Consider the following 15551-nt stretch of genomic DNA (forward strand, 5'->3'; position numbering starts at 1 on the left):
GGAGGAGGAGCAGTCCTCCCAGTGCTGATGCTTTTCAAGGGGCTCCCTTGAATTCTCACGTCGCCTCAGGGTTGGGTCTGATGCTGACCGGTCCCGGAGACCCGCTTGATGCATGCCCATTCCCAGTGTCTGAGACAGGCCTAGCAGCCATGCGGACCAATTCACCCGATGCCGGTTGAACTCTCAATATTGATGCCAATGCCAACATCAAGGATTCAGACCAGGCTCAAAAAAGTTTCTCACTGTGCCTCTCTGGCCAGCTGGGTTCTTTTCTTCATATGAAGACACAACACAGCTGGAAGGGGGGATATGTTCAGATCCTAGACACTGAAGACACCAAGAATGACTGTCTTTGCAAGAGATGGTCCTATTGCACCAGGCACAGCGCTGAAAGCCATTGGGAACCTCAATGAAATGGAAGGGAAAACAGCCGTGGCCAAATCAAATGACTCAATGGTGCCAGGAAAAAAGGGGCAAAGCACCCAAAAAAATACAAGGAATGAGTCCCGACCAGAGCTCAGGCCTATGAGGGCCTAAAGAGCGCAAAAAAAAAACCCCAAAATTTTTAAAGTGGGAAAAAAATACCTAAAACATTAAGGGAGAGCATAAGAAAAAATAGAAAAAAAAATCTCCCAGGGAAGGCACAACTCACTCAAAAAAAGTACTCACACCAGAGGGTATGAGGACCCACAAATACGCGTCCTTTCCTCACAGCGAATGAGAGGAGACTGCTGGTCCCATGCTGTCACAGCGGGCGGAAAGGCACTTGCGCGAGCATGGTGGAGACTTAAAGCAATATTAGCTTTTTAATGCTCATCGCCAGGCGATGTAGATGATGTCACCCACATGTGAGAATATGGCCTGCTTGTCCTCGGAGAATTGCTGTTATAGAATACCTAGTATAAGTCAGCAATAGTGCACATACATTTAGGTGTTAACATTATGCCAGGTCTATGACTGGCATAAATCTTAACACTTAAATGTGACATTAGAATACATAATATATAGTATTCTATAAGGTAAGAGTGTAAATGTCAGCCCAGCCTATGCCATTCTCCTGTGAAAGGACATTTTAGTCCATTAGTATAAAATACTGATTGGTCACACTACTCGTGTAAATACTGGTATTCTATAGATGTAAGCATGCAGCAAGCTCTTAAATTTAAGCAATCTGTTAAAGAATGAGGTTGATGATATGTGGTGTAGACAGACCCTGGCAGATAGACTTTTAACCTCATTCTTATTTCCATTTTATACTGGGGCTGTATGTAGGATATAGTTTCAAAATGTATAAGACCATATTAATTTAATATGGAGTTTGTAGTCCACTTAGCAAACCAGTAGAAGGCAAATTACAGTAATTATTTACAAAGCATAATCTAGTAACAAAATCAAAGAACATCAACCCCAACCATGTTTCATTAGCTCCTAATGAACATACCTTTATACCAGTTCCCATTATGAAGTATAATGTATAAAACATCTTCCTTCTCTATTCATCCTAAGATCTATTTAAACTAACCACCAGCTCAGAAGAAAATTTTTATATACATTTCACATAACTGCCAACAGTAGTTGCTACTTGCTTTGTATTTTTGCTTTGGAGTCTCAGAAGCTTAACACGTTTTTCAAAATATTTATACATTAAGTATTCATTGTTGGGCCTTTAAAGTTTATTCATTGGTTTTCATATAGAATTCCTTTATAATTCATAATTAGACTTTTCCTGTGTAACAATTATAGATGCTGCAGCGTTCAACAGTATCTGAAGGGCAGACCAAACTACATAAAACCATGTCTCAAGGGGAGATTGGGAAACTGGTTGCTGCACAGAAGAATTTGGCACCAGATAGCAGGTAGGAGGCTTGATGTGGAAGGTCACCTAGGCAAAAAATATAATAACTTCCAAGATTCCACTTTATCAAAGGCTGAAAACGCAATGGGCCTAATATTCAAAAGGAATTATCAGGAAATGTGGATATCTAGATAGTGCTGCTGAATATCTTTACAGATCACCATGGCACTATCCAGATAGTGACAGATCAAGAGTGGAGTGGCAGGTTATCCAGACAGCTGTGATATTCAGCCCACTATCTGGATTAGTCTTTATGCTGCATTTCGTTTTTTGTTATGTTTCCTCTGGTTAATATTTACTTTGATCCCCATTTAAAGGACAATTCTATGAATGGCACACAAATTTACGCACGAGAAATTACTTGCTGTTTTGAAATGCGCACACAAATTGGCTAATGAGCCAATTAGCACCAATAATTGAGTGTTAATTATTGGCAGTAATTGGCAACTCAAACGGGGATTGGGACATAGGTGGGTCAGGGGTGTTCACTAAAAATGTGCGCATTTACTGAATATTGTGGATCCACACCTAACTTACTTACCAGGATTTACACCAGGTTTCAGCTGTTATAAATCCTGGCACCCAAAGATTGGCATGGAAATTGGCTCTAAGCGCTATTCTGTAAATTGCAGCAACTCGTAACACTGTTTATAGAATACCACATGTGCCATTTACCAAATCTAGAACTCAGTGTGGGCTAATTAAGTGATCATACTTTTGTGGCATTTTCCTTTATGTATTTCCTTATGTTCTGTAACCATAAATTTTTCTTACTGTATTTCCTTTTCAAATATTGATTTTGTAATATTTTGAAGCTTAAAAAAAAAGTTAGGACAGCAAAAAGTTGGGCTGAATATTGCTGCTCTCCAGACAGCTAGTGCTGAATATCCATGATTAATGTCAACACCACTGCTGGTGCTTAAAACTAAGCCTGACCACAAAGTTTAATTATTTATCTGGATATTTCTTCAAGTTCTGAATCATGTTCATGCAGAGTTTCCTACAGGTAGAAGTTTGAATTGAGCGTCTGCAAGAAGTTTGTGTTTTTGATTTACAGACCACAGCGAGGCAAGATGAGATTCTGGGGAAAAGGGAAACAGGGAGAGAAAAAGATGTCTCGAGAGAAGCTGGCAACACAGTCTGAGCTGCTGGAGGTCTGCGCTGAGCAAGAGGCACCAGGAATGGACATGATGGCTGGGCTACAGTTTAATGAAGGTGACTATAAAAAGAGGTGCAGGGGAACATACCACAAGATGAAACAGGCTACTTCTATAGTTAATAGATGTGGGATTTGAGGATTTGAAAATTAAAACAGTATACTTATATATATAAAAATGTCAACCATACGTATTAAGGAAATGCATAAATCATTTTGAGGTATATCTAAATGTATTTTTTCTTTTGACATAATTATTATAGCAATCCTTACCAGACCAGTCAACCTGCAGATGGAGAAGGAGACTAAAGACTTGTGGACTCTGACCTATAAGGGCACTATGCAGTCTTAAGTGCTCAGTATTTCTCTGTCTGCAGCAAATGGTGACAGGCAAACCATGTGGCTCCTGGACTTCTGGAAGGAATATTTTATTTCTTATATACCACCTATAAGCCCAAAAGCTATTAAAGTGATGCACAATCATGTGCCAGTTAAAAGGCTACAAATGTAATTAGGGCATCTTTATCAACCAGTAATTAGCTCTTATAAATATAGACTACTTAGATCCATAGAGGGGAACCTACTAATAACATTAAAACAATAATAATAATACAAACTAAGTATTAGCCTAAAACTAGAAATCTTACGGGACTTTATATATTCCCACTCCATTAGCAACTTAATAAAGAAATCACCCATAATAAGATGCAGGCAGCAGACCCGAAGCGAGATGGGGGCTATCCAGTTTTTTGCACTGAGTTTCACATATTTGATTATCTCCCAGTTGTTAAGAAGTCATATGTGTGTACTTGGTGCAAAGAGCACCTAGCACCCAGGAAATGGGTCCAATCTCTGGTGGCTAGAATAGCAGACCTGGAAGAGCTGAGGCAGACAGAGAGGTTAATAGAGAAGGCCTACAGGGACATAGTAGAGAGGTCCCACCTCCAGTCTGGCAACCTCTGTGCTGCCACAGAGGAGAAGGGTCTTCTGGAGGAAGAGCATCACTGTGGAGAGGCAGAAAGTGATCCTGTAGCCAGGACCTGCCCTCCAGAGGATGCAACTTCCTCTTGCACTGAGGATGTGTCTCCAGGGGCATCTGCCCAGGACAGAAAGGTTAGGATTGTGGTTGTGGTTGGAGATTTAATTGAGTGATTGGGTGACTGGTGGACATGAGGATCGCTTGGTCACTTGCCTGCCTAGTGCGAAGGTGGTGGACCTCAAGTGGCACCTAGATAAGATTTTAGTCAGTGCTGTGGAGGAACCTGCTGTCTTGGTTCACTTGAGTACCAAAGATAAAGGAAAAAGTGGGCGGGAGGTTCTGGAAGCCAAATTTGTGTTCTTAGATAGAAAGCTCAAATCCAGAACCTCCAGGGTAGCATTTTCAGAAATGCTTCCTGTTCCATGCTCAGGGCCCAAGAGACAAGCAGAGCTACAGAGTCTCAATGCGTGGATGAGGTTATGGTGCAGGGAGGAGGGTTTTAGACTTGTTAGGAACTTGGCAACATTCTGGGGAAGGGGAGCCCATTCTTCAGTGATGGGCTCCACCTTAACCAGGGTAGGCCAGGCTGCTGGTAACAGCATTTAAAAAGGAAATGGAGCAGCTTTTAAACTAGAAACTGGAGGAAGGCCAACAGTTGCTCAAAAGTGCAATGTTCAGAACAAGGTGTCTTTCAAAGATATCACCATAATAAGATAGGGTATCCCAATAACCAAGTTGCAATAGAGACCATAGTAGATCAGATGTCTTTAAATAAAAAGCAGACAGATTTTCAAGTCTTGCTGAACAAGTTGTAAATAGGAACAACAAACATAGTTTGAAATGTCTATATGTAAATGCCAGAAACCTAAAAAATAAGATGGGAGAGTTAGAATATATTTCAGTAAATGAAAAGATAGATATAATAAGCATCTCTGAGACCTGGTAAAAGGAAGATAACTAGTGGGATACTGTCATACCAGGGTACAAATTATATCAAATAACAAGCCAGTGGGGAGTTGCAGTAATTGATCTCATGGCAGCAAAAAAAACCACCAAAATTCCTCGGGTTTTTCAGTCACCAGAAGGAGTCAGGATCCTTAGGGACTGCATGTCTTACTTCAACCTTGGCCTTCAAACAGTCTGGTTTATGTGTCTGCCTCTACTAATGCTGGGCTGAATACTTCAAAGGATCTCATCACAGCCCAGTAATTCTCATGACACCGGATTGGCCCAGGAGGCCTTGGTTTGCAGACCTTATTCGTCTCAACTTGGACACTCCCACAGGAAACGTCTTCTATTCCAGGGTTTAGTCATTTTGGAAAACTCAACTCCATTCTCTCTTACAGCTTGGCTCTTGAGAAGTCTTGTTTGAATGAAAGGAATATTCTGAGGACGTGATTCCCATATTACTTCAAACTCGAAATCATTCCACTTCCATTACCTATACAACATTTGGTGTTTGTTTGAATCCTGGTGTTTGGATAGAGCAATTTCCTCCTTTGCAGCTTCCTTTCCAGATATTAGCCTTTTTTGAAAGATTGCTTTCTAAGTGCTTGGTTTACAGATCTTTGAAAGTTCAGGTTACAACTATTGGCTTGTTTTAGAGGTCCATTACAAAGGTCTTCATTGGCTGCTTATCCAGGGGCCCTTTTACTAAGGCACACCTAAAAGTGGCCTGCGCTTGTGTAGGCGCGTGTTTTGGATACGCACTGGTCCATTTCCTCAGCGCACCTGGAACAAAGGTGCTTTATTGTGCTGGAAATGGATGTGCGGCAAAATTAAAAACCAGTGTACGTCCATTTTTGGCCTGAGACCTTACTGCCACCCATTGACTTAGCAGTAAGGTCTCACGCGCTAACTGCGTGGTAAGTGTTCAACGTGTGTCAACTGTCAATTACCACGTAAACGCTTACGCAACTTAGTAAAAGGGCCCCTGATAATTTTATTAGTCATTTAACAAAATCTGTAGGGACAGTATTAACCACAGGTTCTTTTTCAGAGGATATGGGACATATTATACTTATGCCGATCCCCAAAAATGTATCTTTAAAATTAACAGAAGTTAATAATTATAGACCAGTGGCATCTATTCCATTATTGACCAAAATGATGGAATGTATTGTTACTGAACAACTCAGTGATTATTTGGATCAGTTTGATATTTTTATATAAATTTCAGGATACAGTACTCAGACAACTTCAGGTACACTCCTGACTAAGGTCAGACATGAAATTAGTTTTGACAAGCGAGTCTTGATAATGCAATTTGATATGTCAAGCATATTTGATCTGATAGATCACAATGTTTTTGTTTACTTACTTTGTCGCTTTGGAATGGAAGATGGCATTTTACAATGGTTTCAGGGATTTTAGAAGAATAGCTCACATTGGGTTAGAATGAATCAGGTGCTGTCTACGCTGATAACTATGATTTAGATTATTCTTTCCAATGTGCATCACTTGGCATTTGTCCATAATAAATTTCATCTGCCATTTGGCTGCCCAGGCTTCCAGTTTCCTAAGGTCTTCCTGCAATTTTTCACAATCCGCATGCATTTTTACAACTTTGAATAACTTTGTGTCATCTGCGAATTTAATCACCTCACTCGTGGTTCCATTTTCCAGACCATTTATAAATATGTTAAATAGCACCAGTCCCTGTACAGATCCCTTCGGCACTCCACTATTCACGCTCTTCCATTGAGAAAAATGGCCATTTAACCCTACCTTCTGTTTTCTGTCCAATAACCAATTCCTTACCCACAGAAGGATATTGCCTCCTGTCCCCTGATTTTTTTCATTTTCTCCGGAGTCTCTTATAAGGAACTTTTTCAAAAGCTTTCTGAAAATCTAGGTACACTACATCAGCCGGCTCACTTTTATTCACATGTTTATTTATGTCTTCAAAGAAATGAAGTAAATTGGTGAGGCAAGACTTCCTTTGGCTTAACCAATGCTGACTCTATCCTATTAAACCATGTTTGTGTACGTGTTCCGTAATTTTATTCTTAATAATAGTTTCCACTATTTTCCCCGGCACTGAAGTCATGCTTACTGGTCTGTAATTTCCAGTTTCACCACTGGAACCCTTTTTAAAAATTGGCTTTACATTGGCCACCCTCCAATTTTCAGGTACTATGGACGATTTTAATGACAGTTCACAGATCACTAACGACAGATCAACAATTTCATGTTTGAGTTCTTTCAGTACCGTAGAGTATATACAGTGGGGGAAATAAGTATTTGATCCCTTGCTGATTTTGTAAGTTTGCCCACTGACAAAGACATGAGCAGCCCATAATTGAAGGGTAGGTTATTGGTAACAGTGAGAGATAGCACATCACAAATTAAATCCGGAAAATCACATTGTGGAAAGTATATGAATTTATTTGCATTCTGCAGAGGGAAATAAGTATTTGATCCCCCACCAACCAGTAAGAGATCTGGCCCCTACAGACCAGGTAGATGCTCCAAATCAACTCGTTACCTGCATGACAGACAGCTGTCGGCAATGGTCACCTGTATGAAAGACACCTGTCCACAGACTCAGTGAATCAATCAGACTCTAACCTCTACAAAATGGCCAAGAGCAAGGAGCTGTCTAAGGATGTCAGGGACAAGATCATACACCTGCACAAGGCTGGAATGGGCTACAAAACCATCAGTAAGACGCTGGGCGAGAAGGAGACAACTGTTGGTGCCATAGTAAGAAAATGGAAGAAGTACAAAATGACTGTCAATCGACAAAGATCTGGGGCTCCACGCAAATCTCACCTCGTGGGGTATCCTTGATCATGAGGAAGGTTAGAAATCAGCCTACAACTACAAGGGGGGAACTTGTCAATGATCTCAAGGCAGCTGGGACCACTGTCACCACGAAAACCATTGGTAACACATTACGACATAACGGATTGCAATCCTGCAGTGCCCGCAAGGTCCCCCTGCTCCGGAAGGCACATGTGACGGCCCGTCTGAAGTTTGCCAGTGAACACCTGGATGATGCCGAGAGTGATTGGGAGAAGGTGCTGTGGTCAGATGAGACAAAAATTGAGCTCTTTGGCATGAACTCAACTCGCCGTGTTTGGAGGAAGAGAAATGCTGCCTATGACCCAAAGAACACCGTCCCCACTGTCAAGCATGGAGGTGGAAATGTTATGTTTTGGGGGTGTTTCTCTGCTAAGGGCACAGGACTACTTCACCGCATCAATGGGAGAATGGATGGGGCCATGTACCGTACAATTCTGAGTGACAACCTCCTTCCCTCCGCCAGGGCCTTAAAAATGGGTCGTGGCTGGGTCTTCCAGCACGACAATGACCCAAAACATACAGCCAAGGCAACAAAGGAGTGGCTCAGGAAGAAGCACATTAGGGTCATGGAGTGGCCTAGCCAGTCACCAGACCTTAATCCCATTGAAAACTTATGGAGGGAGCTGAAGCTGCGAGTTGCCAAGCGACAGCCCAGAACTCTTAATGATTTAGAGATGATCTGCAAAGAGGAGTGGACCAAAATTCCTCCTGACATGTGTGCAAACCTCATCATCAACTACAGAAGACGTCTGACCGCTGTGCTTGCCAACAAGGGTTTTGCCACCAAGTATTAGGTCTTGTTTGCCAGAGGGATCAAATACTTATTTCCCTCTGCAGAATGCAAATAAATTCATATACTTTCCACAATGTGATTTTCCGGATTTAATTTGTGATGTGCTATCTCTCACTGTTACCAATAACCTACCCTTCAATTATGGGCTGCTCATGTCTTTGTCAGTGGGCAAACTTACAAAATCAGCAAGGGATCAAATACTTATTTCCCCCACTGTACCATCCGGTCCAGGTAATTTATAACTCTTTGACTTTTCTATGTGGCTCGGTACATGTTCCAGGTTCACAGAGATTTCTTTCAGTTCCTCCACATCATCACCCTTGAAAACCATTTCCGATACAGGCAGATCTTTTATATCTTTTTCCATAAAGACCAAATCAAAGAATTCATTCAATCTCCCCGCTATGGCCATGTCCTCCCTGAGTGCCTCTTTTGTTCCTTCATGATCTAACGGTGCCACAGATTCTCTCACAGGCTTTCTGCTTCTGATGTATCTGAAAAAGTTGTTACTATGAGTTTTTGTCTCCGTGGCAAGTTTTTCTTCGTATTCTCTTTTAGCCTTCATGATCAGTGCTTTGCATCTAGCTTGACACTGCTTATGTTGCTTTTTATTTTCTTCATTCGGATCCTTTTTCCATTCTTTGAAGGATGCTCTTTTGGCTCTAATAATCTCTTTCATTTCACCTTTTAACCTCGCTGGCTGTTGTTTGTCCCTCTTTCCACCTTTGTTAATACGTGGTTTGGGCTTCCACGATGGTATATTTAAACAACGTCCATGCCTGATTTAAAGTCCTAACCTTTGCGGCTGACCCTTTTAGCTTCTTTTTAAATATTTTCCTCATTTTGTTATAGTTGCTGTTTTGAAAATTAAATGCTGCTACAGTAGATTTCTGACTTCACTCCAGATATCAGCTCAAATTTTATCACGTTATGATCACTTTTTCCCATTGTATCCAACACAGTTACCTCTCATACCATGCCTTGCATTCCACAAAGAACTAGATCTCCCCCTCTTGTCTGTTCTTGGACCAGTTACTCCAAGAAGCAGTCATTCATTACATCTAAGAATTTTACCTCCCAAGCGCTCCCTGATGTAGCATTTAGCCAGTCAATATTGGGATAATTGAAATCACCCATTCTCCGAGGACAAGCAGGCTGCTTGTTCTTACTGATGGGGTGACGTCCACGGCAGCCCCTCCAATCGAAACACTTTCTAGCAAAGTCCTTTGCTAGTCCTCGCGCGCCGATGCGCACCGCGCACGCGCGGCCGTCTTCCCGCCCGAACCGGCTCGTGCCGGCCAGTCTTCTTTTGTCCGCGCTCGGTACGGTCGTGTTTTGCCATTCGCGCCCCGAAAGTTGACCTCGCGCATCGTTTTGACTTCGCTTCAAAAAAAAAAAAAAAGGTGTTCGGAAGGAGACCTTTTCGGTCTGTTCCCCTTCCGGTATCTCTAGTTTTGCCCCGGTAAGTTTTCTTTCGTCGTCGGGGTAGGCCCTATTTAGGCCTCGGTTCGAAGTTTTTTCTTCCCCTTGTTTTGTGGTGCCATTTTCGCCATTTCGAGTTTTGATCTCGCCGGCGCGATTTTTCCACCCATGACATCGAAGTCTCCCAGCGGCTTCAAGAAGTGCACCCAGTGCGCTCGGGTAATCTCGCTCACTGATAGGCACGCGTCATGTCTTCAGTGTCTGGGGGCTGGGCACCGCCCGCAGGCCTGTAGTCTGTGTTCTCTTTTGCAAAAGCGGACTCAGGTAGCGAGATTGGCCCAGTGGAACGTTTTGTTCTCGGGCTCTTCATCAGCATCGGCATCGGGAGTATCGACTGCTTCGACGTCGTCGGCGCCCGGACCTTCATCCTCGCCCCCGATTGCATCAAGTGCATCGAGGCATCGGCCCTCTGCATCGGGGCCGAGACATCGGAGGGCTGCGTCGGCGTCGGTGGTACCGAGACCTCCTCGTCTGCTGATGTCGTCGGACGGTGGTGCTTCGTCTGGAGTGCAGGTGAGAGCTGTCCATTCCCCTGCTGGTGACGGTGAGCCTTCGGGTGGGTCTCCCCCTACCCTGTTGGCTCCTGCGGTACAGCCCCCCCGAGACCGACCTCCTTCGGCCTCGGCCGCAAGGAAGCGACGGCTGGATTCTACGTCCTCCTCGTCGGTGCCGGGAAGCTCCGGTGACATGCTTCGTCCCAAAAAATCGAAGAAGCATCGTCACCGGTCCCCTTCCTGTGTCGGCACCGAGAGCTCTGGGTCGCCGAGGGAGTTGGCACCCAGTAGGCATCGGCACCTAGAGGACCGCTCGCCCTCTGTTCAAGAGGTGTCGGTGCGCTCCCCTTTGGACAGCCCGGAACAGCCTCCACGCCCGGAACAGATTCTGACATCGACACCTGCATCGGCTTCCATGTCTTTTTCCACAGCCGCTCTGCACGAGAGTCTCCGGGCCGTTCTCCCAGAGATCCTGGGAGAGCTGTTGCGCCCTACCCCTCCGGTACCGGGGGTGCTTGCGCCACCGGTACCGTCGAGCGAGGCGCCGGCTGGCCCCTTGCCTGGGGTGAGGTCTCCGACATCGGTGCTGCTTGTGGTACCGACTGCGGTAGCCTCCCAGGAAGGCTCCCCGACTACGTCGGCGGAGGGAGCTTCGCCGGTGCGGGTGAGGGAGTCTACCTCTCGACGCTCCCACCGTGGCCGTGGTTCCACGGAGTCGAGCCGGGCACGGTTGCAGACACAGGTCCGTGAACTTGTGTCTGACACCGATGGTGAGGCCTCGGGGGAAGAAGAAGAGGACATCAGATATTTCTCTGACGAGGAGTCTGAGGGTCTTCCTTCTGATCCCACTCCCTCTCCTGAAAGGCAGCTTTCTCTTCCCGAGAGTCTGTCTTTCGCTTCCTTTTCCGGGAGATGTCTACGGCCATCCCCTTCCCAGTGGTTGTGGAGGACGAGCCCAGGGCTGAAATGTTTGAGCTCCTGGACTATCCTTCTCCACCTAAGGAAGCATCCACAGTACCCATGCATCATGTCCTAAAAAAGACATTGCTGGCGAACTGGACCAAGCCATTAAGTAATCCCCACATTCCCAAGAAGATCGAGTCCCAGTACCGGATCCATGGGGACCCAGAGCTGATGCGCACTCAGTTGCCTCACGACTCTGGAGTTGTGGATTTGGCCCTGAAGAAGGCCAAGAGTTCTAGGGAGTATGCTTCGGCGCCCCCGGGCAAGGACTCTAGAACCTTTGGGAGGAAGGCCTACCATTCTTCTATGCTCGTGGCCAAAATTCAGACCTACCAGCTCTACATGAGCATACACATGCGGAACAATGTGCGGCAGTTGGCGGGCTTGGTGGATAAGCTCCCCCCTGAGCAAGCCAAGCCATTTCAGGAGGTGGTCAGGCAGCTGAAGGCGTGCAGAAAATTCCTGGCCAGAGGGGTGTATGACACCTTTGATGTTGCATCCAGGGCCGCTGCTCAAGGTGTGGTGATGCGCAGACTCTCATGACTGCGTGCCTCCGACCTGGAGAATAGAATCCAGCAGCGGATTGCGGACTCGCCTTGCCGTGCGGATAATATTTTTGGAGAGAAAGTCGAGCAGGTGGTAGAGCAGCTCCACCAGCGGGACACCGCTTTCGACAAGTTCTCCCGCCGGCAGCCTTCAGCCTCTACCTCTTCAGGTAGAAGATTTTTTTGGGGAAGGAAGACTGTTCCCTACTCTTCTGGCAAGCGTAGGTACAATCCTCCTTCTCGACAGCCTGTGGCCCAGGCTAAGCCACAGCGCGCTCGCTCTCGTCAGCAGCGTGCGACTCAGCAAGGCCCCTCGGCTCCCCAGCAAAAGCAAGGGACGAGCTTTTGACTGGCTCCAGCAGAGCATAGCCGACATCCAAGTGTCAGTGCCGGGAGGTTGAAAGTTTTTCACCAAAGGTGGCCTCTCATAACCTCCGATCAGTGGGTTCTCCAAATAGTCCGGCAAGGATACACCCTCAATTTGGCCTCAAAACCTCCAAATTGTCCACCGGGAGCTCAGTCTTACAGCTTCCAACACAAGCAGGTACTTGCAGAGGAACTCTCCGCCCTTCTCAGCGCCAATGCGGTCAAGCCCGTGCCATCCGGGCAAGAAGGGCTGGGATTCTATTCCAGGTACTTCCTTGTGGAAAAGAAAACAGGGGGGATGCATCCCATCCTAGACCTAAGGGCCCTGAACAAATATCTGGTCAAAGAAAAGTTCAGGATGCTTTCCCTGGGCACCCTTCTCCCCATGATTCAGGAAAACGATTGGCTAAACTCTGTGGACTTGAAGGACGCCTACACGCACATCCCGATACTGCCAGCTCACAGACAGTATCTGCGATTTCAGCTGGGCACACGTCACTTCCAGTACTGTGTGCTACCCTTTGGGCTCGCCTCTGCGCCCAGAGTGTTCACGAAGTGCTTGGCTGTAGTAGCAGCGGCACTTCGCAGACTGGGGGTACACGTGTTCCCATATCTTGACGATTGGCTGGTGAAGAACACATCCGAGGCAGGAGCTCTGCAGTCCATGCAGATGACTATTCGCCTCCTGGAGCTACTGGGGGTTTGTGATAAATTATCCAAAGTCCCATCTTCTCCCAGTGCAGAAACTCGAATTCATAGGAGCTCTGCTGGATTCTCGGACGGCTCGTGCCTATCTCCCAGAGACGAGAGCCAACAACTTGTTGTCCCTCGTCTCGCGGGTGCGAGAGTCCCAGCAGATCACAGCTCGGCAGATGTTGAGATTGCTGGGCCACATGGCCTCCACAGTTCATGTGACTCCCATGGCCCGCCTTCACATGAGATCTGCCCAATGGACCCTAGCTTCCCAGTGGTTTCAGGCTGCTGGGGATCTAGAAGACGTGATCCACCTGTCCACGAGTTTTCTCAAATCCCTGCATTGGTGGACGATTTGGTCCAATTTGACTCTGGGACGTCCTTTCCAAATTCCTCAGCCACAAAAAGTGCTGACCACGGATGCGTCTCTCCTGGGGTGGGGAGCTCATGTCGATGGGCTTCACACCCAACGAAGCTGGTCCCTCCAGGAACGCGATCTGCAGATCAATCTTCTGGAGTTACGAGCGGTCTGGAACGCTCTGAAGGCTTTCAGAGATCGGCTGTCCCACCAAATTATCCAAATTCAGACAGACAACCAGGTTGCCATGTATTACATCAACAAGCAGGGGGACACCGGATCTCGCCCCCCTGTGTCAGGAAGCCGTCAGCATGTGGCTGTGGGCTCGCCGTCACAGCATGGTGCTCCAAGCCACATATCTGGCAGGCGTAAACAACAGTCTGGCCGACAGGTTGAGCAGAATTATGCAACCTCACGAGTGGTTGCTCAATTCCCGTGTAGTGCGACAGATCTTCCAGGTGTGGGGCACCCCCTTGGTAGATCTCTTCGCATCTCGAGCCAACCACAAAGTCCCTCAGTTCTGTTCCAGGCTTCAGGCCCACGGCAGACTGGCATCGGATGCCTTCCTCCTGGACTGGGGGGAGGGTCTGCTGTATGCTTATCCTCCCATACCTCTGGTGGGGAAGACTTTATTGAAACTCAAGCAAGACCGAGGCACCATGATTCTGATTGCTCCTTTTTGGCCGCGTCAGATCTGGTTCCCTCTTCTTCTGGAGTTGTCCTCCGAAGAACCGTGGAGATTGGAGTGTTTTCCGACCCTCATCACACAGGACGAAGGGGCGCTTCTGCATCCCAACCTCCGGTCCCTGGCTCTCACGGCCTGGATGTTGAGAGCGTAGACTTTGCCTCTTTGGGTCTGTCAGAGGGTGTCTCCCGCATTTTGCTTGCTTCCAGGAAAGATTCCACTAAGAGGAGTTACTTCTTTCTATGGAGGAGGTTTGCCGTCTGGTGTGACAGCAAGGCCCTAGATCCTCGCTCTTGTCCTACACAGACCCTGCTTGAATACCTTCTGCACTTGTCTGAGTCTGGTCTCAAGACCAGCTCTGTAAGGGTTCACCTTAGTGCAATCAGTGCATACCATTACCGTGTGGAAGGTAAGCCGATCTCAGGACAGCCTTTAGTTGTTCGCTTCATGAGAGGTTTGCTTTTGTCAAAGCCCCCTGTCAAGCCTCCTACTGTGTCATGGGATCTCAATGTCGTTCTCACCCAGCTGATGAAACCTCCTTTTGAGCCACTGAACTCCTGCCATCTGAAGTACTTGACCTGGAAGGTCATTTTCTTGGTGGCAGTTACTTCAGCTCGTAGAGTCAGTGAGCTTCAGGCCCTGGTAGCCCAGGCCCCTTACACCAAATTTCATCACAACAGAGTAGTCCTCCGCACTCACCCTAAGTTCTTGCCGAAGGTTGTGTCGGAGTTCCATCTGAACCAGTCGTCTTGCCAACATTCTTTCCCCGTCCTCATTCCTGCCCTGCTGAACGTCAGCTGCACACATTGGACTGCAAGAGAGCATTGGCCTTCTATCTGGAGCGGACACAGCCCAACAGACAGTCCGCCCAATTGTTTGTTTCTTTTGATCCCAACAGGAGGGGAGTGGCTGTGGGAAAACGCACCATATCCAATTGCAGATTGCATTTCCTTCACTTACGCCCAGGCTGGGCTGGCTCTTGAGGGTCATGTCACGGCTCATAATGTTAGAGCCATGGCAGCGTCGGTAGCCCACTTGAAGTCAGCCACTATTGAAGAAATTTGCAAAGCTGCGACGTCGTCATCTGTCCACACATTCACATCTCATTACTGCCTGCAGCAGGATACCCGACGCGACAGTCGGTTCGGGCAGTCAGTGCTTCAGAATCTGTTCGGGGTTTAGAATCCAACTCCACCCCCCTAGGCCCATGTTTTATTCTGTTCCAGGCTACACTCTCTGTTAGTTGGATAAGTTGTTAGGTCAATCTCAGTTATGTCCTCGCCGTTGCGAGGCCCAATTGACCATGGTTGTTGTTTTGAGTGAGCCTGGGGGCTAGGGATACCCCATCAGTGAGAACAAGCAGCCTGCTTGTCCT

The 15551-nt window shown here is 46.7% G+C and overlaps 1 protein-coding gene across 1 annotated transcript in view; it reads left to right on the plus strand.

Moving 5' to 3' along the window:
• The window catches only part of MYO9A (myosin IXA), a 980547-nt gene that overhangs the window by 842911 nt on the left and 122085 nt on the right, over positions 1-15551 (plus strand). The window contains 2 exon segments of the mRNA XM_030187859.1: positions 1744-1856; positions 2913-3070. Of these exon segments, the coding sequence (XP_030043719.1) occupies positions 1744-1856; positions 2913-3070 (271 nt within the window).

This window comes from Microcaecilia unicolor, chromosome 1 (genome assembly GCF_901765095.1).
Source record: "Microcaecilia unicolor chromosome 1, aMicUni1.1, whole genome shotgun sequence".
Taxonomy (NCBI): Eukaryota; Metazoa; Chordata; class Amphibia; order Gymnophiona; family Siphonopidae; genus Microcaecilia; species Microcaecilia unicolor.